The 10,021-nt window shown below is 44.5% G+C and overlaps 1 protein-coding gene across 1 annotated transcript in view; it reads left to right on the top strand.

Annotated features, from left to right (window-relative positions):
- The first annotated feature begins 905 nt into the window (after positions 1 to 905).
- Positions 906 to 10,021, top strand: part of CCZ1 (CCZ1 homolog, vacuolar protein trafficking and biogenesis associated) — a 32,223-nt gene continuing 23,107 nt past the window's right edge. The window contains exons 1-7 of the mRNA XM_058712110.1: positions 906 to 1,110; positions 2,077 to 2,174; positions 2,277 to 2,370; positions 2,693 to 2,770; positions 3,148 to 3,195; positions 3,772 to 3,855; positions 5,360 to 5,535. Coding sequence (XP_058568093.1) covers positions 991 to 1,110; positions 2,077 to 2,174; positions 2,277 to 2,370; positions 2,693 to 2,770; positions 3,148 to 3,195; positions 3,772 to 3,855; positions 5,360 to 5,535 — 698 coding nt within the window. The 5' untranslated portion in view covers positions 906 to 990. The remainder of the gene's footprint in view (positions 1,111 to 2,076; positions 2,175 to 2,276; positions 2,371 to 2,692; positions 2,771 to 3,147; positions 3,196 to 3,771; positions 3,856 to 5,359; positions 5,536 to 10,021) is intronic.

Raw genomic sequence — 10,021 nt, 5'->3', positions numbered from 1 at the left:
TCTGGAGAAAGGCTAGGTGATCGGTCCAAGGTTTCACACCCTGCGAGCGACGGGGCTAGGATTAAGTACCCAGATCTATCTCATGTCCAAATTCCGATGCATCTCGCTCCTAAACATGAAGATCTATTCTTCCAGACTGAATAAGAGGTCCCGTTTCTAAACTTCATCTGTGACAAATGAAACGACCTTAAAGCAAGGTCGTCTTGAACTTGCAAAGCGGTCCGCTGAGCGGGTTTGAACTCCAAATGCCAGAAGCTAGAAGTAACGAGCTGTTGCAGTCATGTCCCAATGCAGCGCTCAAAAGCAGGGGAGTCCTCAAAGCTAAGGCAGGACGATACCCTGTTGGCCAAGGTCCGGGATCAGGCACTCCGCGGAGAAGGCCGCGTTCTGGTCCTGCTTGGACCGCACACACTACGCCTCGCGGAGCCTGGCGCCTTCACATCTGCGCGCAATCTTCCAAGCCTGAGCCTGGGGAATTGGCGTGAGGCGCAAACCCCGTCGGGTTGGTTTGATCCAGCGGTCACCTGCGGTCTCTCAAACGGGGATTAAGAAAACCCAGAAATGCCAGGACGGACCCTGTAGATGATGGAAGTGGGCCAGTGGCCCCAGCTGAATGCCCGTCCGCCCCTTCACGTGTTTCTTTCACCGCAGAAGCTTCCTTTGCGCCTTCACCCACTTCTAGAAAACTATGCCGGTTCTATTTTTTCTTCAACTACGCGGCCCTCGCCTTCCGCCAGGGCAGACATCTGGGCGCAAACAGTTTCGCTTTCATCTTAACTCAAAAAAAGAGAAACACCTGCCCAGCAAACAAGGGGGAACCAATCCTCACGGGCGCTCGCCAGAAGGGGCCGTTGGGCGGCGGGTTCTTTTTCCGGGCCGGCGGCGACCACTTCCGGGGCGGCCGCGAGCGAGGCGGAAGTGCGGTCTCCTCGGGGCGGCTGTCGCTGGGCGGGCAGAGGGAGGCTCCCGAGGCTGGGGGGCCGGGCCGGGATGGCGGCAGCGGCGGCCGGGGCCGGGGCCGGGGCCGGGGCGGCCCAGGAGAAGCAGTTCCCGCCGGCGCTGCTGAGCTTCTTCATCTACAACCCGCGCTTCGGGCCGCGTGAGGGCGAGGTACGCGGAGCCGGACCGCGCGCCGGTGTCAGCCGGCGGCCGGAGGAGGGCCCGAGGGCGGGGGCGGCAGGCCGGCGGCGGCCCCGGGAGCCGAGGGGCGCGCCCGGGAGGCGACCCCGGCCAGCACCTGTCACCGCGCTCCTGGAGCGGCTTTTATTGAGGCTGCTTTTGTGCCAAGTGTACGCCCGAGCCGGGGAGTAAACGGGGGCCGGACCACGCCGGCAGGGTCTCTTCCGAGTCCTGGATCTAAGCCCGTGTGTCGAATGAAGCTTCAGCAAGCTCGTCACTCCACACGGGTTGAGGCTCTGTTTTTTGCATCATTCCTGGGTGACTAAAATTGAGCTAATGTTTTTGTTACCCCCCGCCCCCCGAAGCGTGGATCGGGAGTGCTGGACTTGTAAACCCGAAAATAACGCAGGCTTGGAGGGCCCTTGGAAAGCTCTTTCCCCTTGGAAAGTTCTTTTCCGAATTGATATATAAATTCCAGGGGTGGGTTTTGTTTATTTTCTAGGTGGGGACGGTGACTTCCTCCAAGGATGTCCGGTTCCGCTGGCAGCAAAATCACGGTAGCTTTAAAGGCTGTCAGTCTCAGTGCCCGTGAACCTGCTGAGTTTGACTCGCCTGGAGGCGTACGTCTGCGCACGTGCGCACACGCTCATTTCTTACAATCGTTGGTTTACAAATGAGCAGGAGGCAAGAAACCGTAAGATCGAGTTTTCAGAATAATTGCCTAAGTGCTCCTTCAGATGACATGTGACTTACTGATGATCACAATTGCCTTCCAGGCTCATGAGTGTTATTTACATAGTGAGGAAAAGATAATTCTGGATTCACTGAAAAGGGTTTTTGTTTTGGTTTTTTGTTAGCACGTGTGACGTCAGACGTTGACTTTGAACAGCTTTTTCAACAGCTGAGATGGGAAAACTGCTGATACTAATGTGGCGATTCTGTCTCTTCACACTTTAGGAGGAAAATAAAATTTTGTTTTATTACCCAAACGAAGTAGAAAAGAATGAAAAAATTAGAAACGTCGGATTATGTGAAGCTATTGTACAGTTTACCAGGTAATACCTTTTAAAGTGCTTTTGCAGAGCTTAGCGAGTTCTTACAACTTCTACAACTTAGAGAACTGTCCCCAATTATCCTTTTTTTATTAATCTTTTTAGGACCTTTAGTCCATCAAAACCTGCAAAATCTTTACATACGCAGAAGAACAGACAGTTCTTCAATGAGCCAGAAGAAAATTTCTGGATGGTCATGGTATTTACATACACAGTATATCCCTTTCATCTCTGAATTTGTGCGGTGAAGTTATGGGTGATCTTTGCTTTACTCTTAGGACTTGAGGAAAGTCCTCAAGTTAACTCAAAAGTCCTTCATCTTAACTGCTGCAAAGTAGGATTACAGTCGGGTGGGTTGCCGTTTTAAAGTCAGACTTCTATTCAGTGTATTTGTTCTTGGGGCTGTTTTCGGAAGGTGTGTTTCTGGTATTGTGACCTGCTCAAATTTTTTAACTTAAGGGAAGATTAAAAATGTATATGATTGGTTCATTGTGTAACTTCGTTTTATCAAAATTGCATAGGTTGTTCGGAATCCTATAATTGAAAAGCAAAGTAAAGATGGGAAACCAATTGTTGAATATCAAGAGGAGGAGTTGCTGGTAACGTGTCCTTTTTTATTTCTTATTTTTTGAAAGTTTATTACTGAATATATTGAGTGACTTGGTCAGATTTAAGCCGGGTCACTTTTACGGAAGCTTCTCAGGATACGCATAGTGAAGCTTTATGTTTATTGCTTACATTAGCATAGTTTTATAAAAATGTACATCCCGTCTCACCAGTGCCTCCTAGTCATATGTTCAAGGCCCTCCTAAAATTACTGCTTCATAACTGAATTTAAATACCTTTTATTTTCAGCACACAACTGTTGTGGGACTGAGTCTGTAAGCATTATATTGCTTTGCCAAGAGTCTTTGTACATTTGTTATACAGCGGACTTTTTTTCCCCTAAAATTGACCTCTATGTCTTTGTTTGCAGGACAAGGTTTATAGTTCAGTGCTACAACAGTGCTACAGCATGTACAAGGTAAGCATGATGCTCTTTCTGAATGGAGTCTAGCCAGTTACCTGTTTCCAGGGATTGTTTAAAAATCTTAATTCTTTAGATGACTGCCTGGTGACTATGTGTCTGTTTTAGGGGAGGAAACAATGGGGCCTTTGAAACAGGGTTGAGGTTTATGCATTTACTTATTCATTGAGTATTCAGTCTTTCTTTATTCCCAGCCTTGTGCTAGGAATGTGTCCCCATTGGTAAACAAGAAACTCCATGTTCTTGAGGAAGAGACATTCTGGTGATAGTATTTATGTAAAGTGAAACTTAAGTATGAGTTGAGGTTAAAAAAAAAAAAAAAATGTCCTAAATGATCAGGTGATAACATGGAAATGATATCACTTAATAGTGTGTTGATTTTTTGTGATCTATTTAATAACTCAGGCTTTCTCCTGTACATGTTTTCCCCTTTTAAAAAGAATGGGATTGGGGGGGGGGGCGGGGATTAAATAAGCCGAATTAGTCAATGTAAAAGGAAAAGAAGAATTTGTTATCTTGGGAAATTGAAGGGCATAAGAAATTGACTTTTTAAAAAATCTTTTACATCATTAGCTTTTTAATGGTACTTTTCTGAGAGCCATGGAAGATGGAGGTGTCAAGCTCCTAAAAGAAAGATTAGAGAAATTCTTCCATCGGGTAAGTACTTGGAATTTTATTTATAATCTTAGTAGTCTTCAAACAGACCCTTAGAAATACACATACATAAGTTCATTACTCATTGACAAAAAAAACTTAGGACTTGAAGGTGGCAGAGAGCCTAAGATCTTTAGTGGCAAAACCAGACCAATGAGGAAACTTTTTAGATGTGCACTCTTGAATCTCTCTGTCACCTCTGTGCGGGATCAGAGCATCCTGCCATTTGTGTGCACCCCCACAGCATCCTGGAGACACCCTGTGACTTCATCCTTGCCCTGCCTGGGTTGGCCAGTGTGGGCTTACTGCATGGTGATTGGCTAATTAGCAGAATTTAAACTCTTTGCCTGAGTTGTACATTCTTATGGATTGATGAAACAATACTCTGTTTAGTGAGTAGTAATCTGTGTTGACTCAAGGTAAAATTTTTGGCTATGACACAGACTTTATCCCATTAGTGGTTTTTTTTTTTTTTTTTTTTAAGTTTATTAATTTACAGAGAGAGCGTGACGCGGGGAGGGACAGAGAGGGAGAAAGCGAAGCCCAAGCAGGCTCTGCACTGTCAGCACAGAGCGCCATGTGGGGCTTGAACGCATGAACCGTGAGATCTTGACCTGAGCCAAAAACAAGAGCCAGATGCTTAATCGACTGAGCCACCCAGGCGCCCCCCCACCCCCCGTAGTGGTTTTTAATGTGATTTTTCCCTCCCAAATGATGAATGAGTGTCCCTAAATAGTTGCCACTCTGTTTTACAGTAAGTTACATTTTATATACTCTACCTCTGGTAAAAATCAGTTTATTTTAGTGGAATAATTCTCAGTTTTTTTCCCTAAATTATCTTTGATCTGTTTTTGTTTGTTTTTTTACATTTGTTTATTTTAGAGAGAGAGAGAGAGCACACGCGTGTGAGCAGGGGAGGGGCAGAGAGAGGGAGACACAGAGTCTGAAGCAGGCTCCAGGCTCTGAGCTGCCAGGACAGAGCCCGACGCCGGGCTTGAACTCCCGGACCATGAGATCATGACCTAACCCGAAGTCAGCCGCTTAATCGACTGAACCACCCAGGCGCCCCTGTTTCTTCACTTTACTGACCATAATTATTTACCCTCCTGCTGCCTCCTGATTCCTGTTCTTGCCTTCTTTACCCTCCTGTCCATCAACAACTGACTACCTGTCCTTTCAGCATTATTTTGGTAGGAGGTGGCAGTGTCTGTCTGCGACGTCGCTGTTGACATCCCTAATAAGGTTGATATAACTTGAGGAGCGCTAGCATAAGGAGTTAGCGATTCAAAGAGACAAGACACAATCCTGAACAAACATTAACTAGTTATGTTTGAACTTAATGTCGTGAAATTGGTACTGACTGCACATCTAGTTAGCTGTGGCTCACCCCCTTACTGGTCTTCTCGGCGCAGTAGTACGTAATCGTATCATAAATTGACTAATTACCCTGAACTGTCAGTGCTCTATTCCGTGTACTCTAAGTTTAACGCCTTTTTTTTTTCTACAGTACTTGCAAACGTTGCATTTGCAGTCATGTGATCTCCTCGACATTTTTGGTGGAATCAGCTTCTTCCCCTTGGATAAAATGACTTATTTGAAAATCCAATCCTTTATTAATAGAATGGAGGAAAGCCTGAGTATAGTCAAATACACCGCCTTCCTCTATAACGATCAGCTGATCTGGTATGTATGCTCCCGAGGCTTGGCCTGTAAAAGAAGAAAATCTTTGAGGATCATAAAAACCGCAGTGACTGGGTTGATAGCAGGCTGTTGGACTGGAACAGATAGCAAGGGGGCAAGGGCAAGGTGGGAAGCGTCTTTATAGATCCTGTCAAAATAAAGCAGTGATGACTTAAACCAAAAGTAGGGTGATTTGGGTTAAAACGACCAAGCAGGGGAGCTTAAAACTGGCGCCATGCAAGGTGGAGAAAACGTTTCTGCCGAGCTGAGTTTAAGAAGCCCGTTTTTATTTTGGCGTTCTTCCAAAAACGTCTTTAAAGAAACCATATAGTAAATGTGGAAAGCATACTTTTCAGACTTTGTTTTAAAGAAGCTAGATGAAAAAAAAAAAAAAAATACCCGAGAAGTTAAATGTGCTATAAAACCAGGAAGTTACCCACTAGCAACAAACTGTGCAACCTGTAGTGAGAACAAAAACATAATTTCTTTGAGAATGTTAATCCTGGAGAAGAAAAGATAAACTGTAACTAATGCTTTCAGCTGCCGCAAGACAGCTCCAGCAAAGCCACGCGCACGTGCATGCGACTGCATAGACCTGCAGGGGGTGTGGAGCCGGCTGTTCATCTGTGTCTGAGATGGGCTGCTGGGGTCCGGGAGCTCTTCGGGTGCTCGCACGCATTCAGTGTTCGTGTTTGCTTGTACTAATACCCCGCTTTCTTCAGTTAGGGCTGCGGCCACGTTTGAGCGCTAAACCCGAGTTCAGCTAACAGGGCAGTAACGGTTCCCTGAAACCTTCCACGGTTCCCCGAAACCCGTCCTCTCCCTGCCAAGGTCTTGTAGCCTCATTTTAGGAAGAGAAATTGACTGAAAGAAGTTAAACACATTGTTTATTAAACACATTGATGAGTTTTGATGTAGAGTTTGTTTTCTCCTATGAAAACAACAAATTCCAGATGAAAAGCCCTCTTCTTTTTTGTTTAACAAATTATTTAGCAGGGAACCTGATGCTGTAGTAGCTGGCCCTGTTCTAGGTGCTTTTTATGATACGCACGCTGTAGTCGTGAAATCAAACTCTTAATGCTGCTGCGAGAAGGTGAAGGGGAGTTACTTACACAGGGTTGGAGGGCGTCAGGTCTGGGGAGGGAGTGGCTTTCCAAAGGCAGAAATTAACAGGGAGATGCTGGGAAGGGTGCACACGGCCACGGTGACGAGATTGAGGGACAAACTGGAATTGAACAGCAGTCCGTAGCCTTGGTGCCCTTGGCAGAGGAAAGGCAGCTCAGATTCCAGTCACCAGGCACAGCAGAAGGGCTGACGTGGGTATGAGCTCGGGAGGTGAGAAAGGGTTCAGGCCTAGAGCAAGAGGGTCCCTTCAAGGTCAGTAGCTCCTGCTGAGAGGCTGTGGGGCCAGCCTGACGAGCAAGCCTGGCTGCGTTCCAGAGGCCTCAGCTCACAGGGCTAAATGTTGCCCAGCTCCTGGGATCCTCTTGGTATCTTTGTCTTTGTGAAGGATGTCCCGACACCCCCTGGGGTTAAGCAGTGCCCAGCTCTGGTGGCCGTACAGAGCTGCTCTGTGGTCCCACCCTAATATGCTGGCAGGGCAGACAGAGCTGGTCCCAGACAGTCACCACAAGAAGGAGCTTTAAGAAAAACAGCACATTTTGAGAAGCAGCTGTTGATCACAAAGCTAGTGTATGAAAATACCTATGAAGTATTTCGTATTTCGTGAGCAGAATATGTATTTGCTCGTATTGCTTACCGTAGATATACATACGTTTTTTAGTTTTGAATGGTTTGTTTTGTCAAGTGGAGCCCAGTGGTGGTGTTGCTGTGTTTAATGTTTTGTTTTTTTCATCATAAGTATACTATTTAATCCCTACACCCCTGTTCCTGCCTACCCCCACCTGCCTCCCCTTTGGGAACCATCAGTTTGTTCTCTATAGTTGAGAGTCTGTTTTTTGGTTTGTTTCTCTCTTTTTTTTTTTTTTTTCTTTTGCTCATTAGTTTCTTAAACTCCACATATGAGTGAAGTCCTATGGTATTTGTCTTTCTCTGACTTATTTCACTTAGCATTACACTCTATTGATATTGTTGCAGATGGGAGTATCTCATTTTTTCATGGCTGAATAATGTTTCATTGTATATATACACCATATCTTTTTTTTTAATGTAACTTATTGTCAAATTGGCTAACATACAGCATAAACCGTGTGCTCTCGGTTTTGAGGGTAGATTTCCATGATTCATCACTTAACGTATAACACCCTGTGTTCATCTTAACAAGGGTACACCACATCTTCTTGATCCATTTATCTATTTATGGGCACTTGGGTTGCCTCTGTAGTTTGTTGAAAATAATGCTGCCATAAACATAGGGGTGCATGTATCCCTTTGAATTAGTGTTTTTGTATATTTTGGGCAAATACTCAGTAGTGTAGTTGCTGGAACATAGGGCGGTTCTATTTTCAATATTTTGAGGAACCTCCATACTGGTTTCCACTCGGGGGAATCTTGATAATATTTTCCACAGTGGCTGTACCAGTTTGCATTCCAGCCAACAGTGGAAGAAAGTTCCCCTTTCTCCACATCCTCACCAATAGCTGTTGTGTCTTGGGTTGTCGAATGTCGAATTTAGCCATTCTGACAGGAATGAGGTGATCTCCCATTGTAGTTTTGGTGTGCATTTCCCTCATGATGAGTGATGATGAGCATCTTTTCAGGTGTCTGTTGACCATCTGGATGTCTTTGGTGAAATGTCTATCCATGTCTTCTGCCCATTTTTTGATTGGGTTATTTGTTTTTTGGGTGTTGAGTTGTATCAGTTCTTTATTTATTTTGGATATTAACCCTTTATTGGATTTGCAAGTATCTTCTACCATTCCAGTTTGCCTTTCAGTTTTGTTGATTGTTTCCTTTGCTGTGCAGAAACTTTATTTTGATGAGTCCCAGATGGTTTATTTTTTTATTTCTCTTGCCTCGGGAGAGAAAATGTTGGTACAGCCGATGTCAGAGATGTTACTGCCTGTGCTTCCCTCAAGGGTTTTTATGGTTTCAGGTCTCACATTTAGGTCTTTAATCCATTTTGAGTTTATTTTTGTGTATGGTGTGAGAATGTGGTCCGGTTTCATTCTTCTGCATGTCGCTGTCCAGTTTTTCCAATACCTATTTGTTGAAGAGACTTTTCCCTGTTGGATATTCATTCCTCCTTTGTCAAAGATTAATTGACTGTATAATTGTGGGTTTATTTTGGAGTTTTCTGTTGTATTCCATTGATCTGTATGTCTGGTTTTTTTTTTTAATATGAAATTTATTGTCAAATTGGTTTGCATACAACACCCAGTGCTCATCCCAACAGGTGCCCTCCTCAATGCCCATCACCCACCCTCCCTGCCCTCCCACTCCCGATCAACCCTCAGTTTATTCTCAGTTTTTAAGAGTGTCATATGGTTTGGTTCTCTCCCTCTCTAACTTTTTTTTTCCTTCCCCTCCCCTATGGTCTTCTGCTAAGTTTCTCAGGATCCACATAAGAGTGAAACCATATGGTATCTGTCTTTCTCTGTATGGCTTATTTCACTTAGCATAACACTCTCCAGTTCCATCCACATTGCTACAAAAGGCCACATTTCATTCTTTCTCACTGCCACGTAGTAGTCCATTGTATATATAAACCACAATTTCTTTATCCATTCCTTAGTTGATGGACATTTAGGCTCTTTCCATAATTTGGCTATTGTTGAAAGTGCTGCTGTAAACATGTGCCCTGTGCATCAGCACTCCTGTGTCCCTTGGGTAAATTCCCAGTAGCGCTATTGCTGGGTCATAGGGTAGTTCTATTTTTATTTTTTTGAGGAACCTCCACACTGTTTTCCAGAGTGGCTGCACCAGTTTGCATTCCCACCAGCAGTGCAAGAGGGTTCCCGTTCCTCCACATCCTCGCCAGCATCTATAGTCTCCTGATTTGTTCATTTTAGCCACTCTGACTGGCGTGAGGTGCTATCTCAGTGTGGTTTTGATTTGTATTTCCCTGATGAGGAGCGACGTTGAGCATCTTTTTATGTGCCTGTTGGCCATCTGGATGTCTTCTTTAGAGAAGTGTCTATTCATGTTTTCTGCCCATTTCTTCACTGGATTATTTGTTTTTCGGGTGAGAAGTTTGGTGAGTTCTTTACAGATTTTGGATACTAGTCCTTTGTCTGATGTGTCATTTGCAAATATATTTTCCCATTCCATTGGTTGCCTTTTAGTTTTGTTGATTGTTTCCTTTGCAGTGCAGAAGCTTTTTATCTTGATGAGGTCCCAATATTTCGTTTTTGCTTTTAATTCCCTTGCCTTTGGAGATGTGTCAAGTAAGAAATTGCTGCGGCTGAGGTCAGAGAGGTTTTTTCCTGCTTTCTCCTCTAGGGTTTTGATGGTTTCCTGTCTCACATTCAGGTCCTTTATCTATTTTAAGTTCATTTTTGTGAATGGTGTAAGAAAATGGTCTAGTTTC

Source organism: Neofelis nebulosa, chromosome 18, assembly GCF_028018385.1.
Source record: "Neofelis nebulosa isolate mNeoNeb1 chromosome 18, mNeoNeb1.pri, whole genome shotgun sequence".
In the NCBI taxonomy this organism is placed as follows: Eukaryota; Metazoa; Chordata; class Mammalia; order Carnivora; family Felidae; genus Neofelis; species Neofelis nebulosa.
This window is presented reverse-complemented; position numbering and strand designations above follow the sequence as displayed.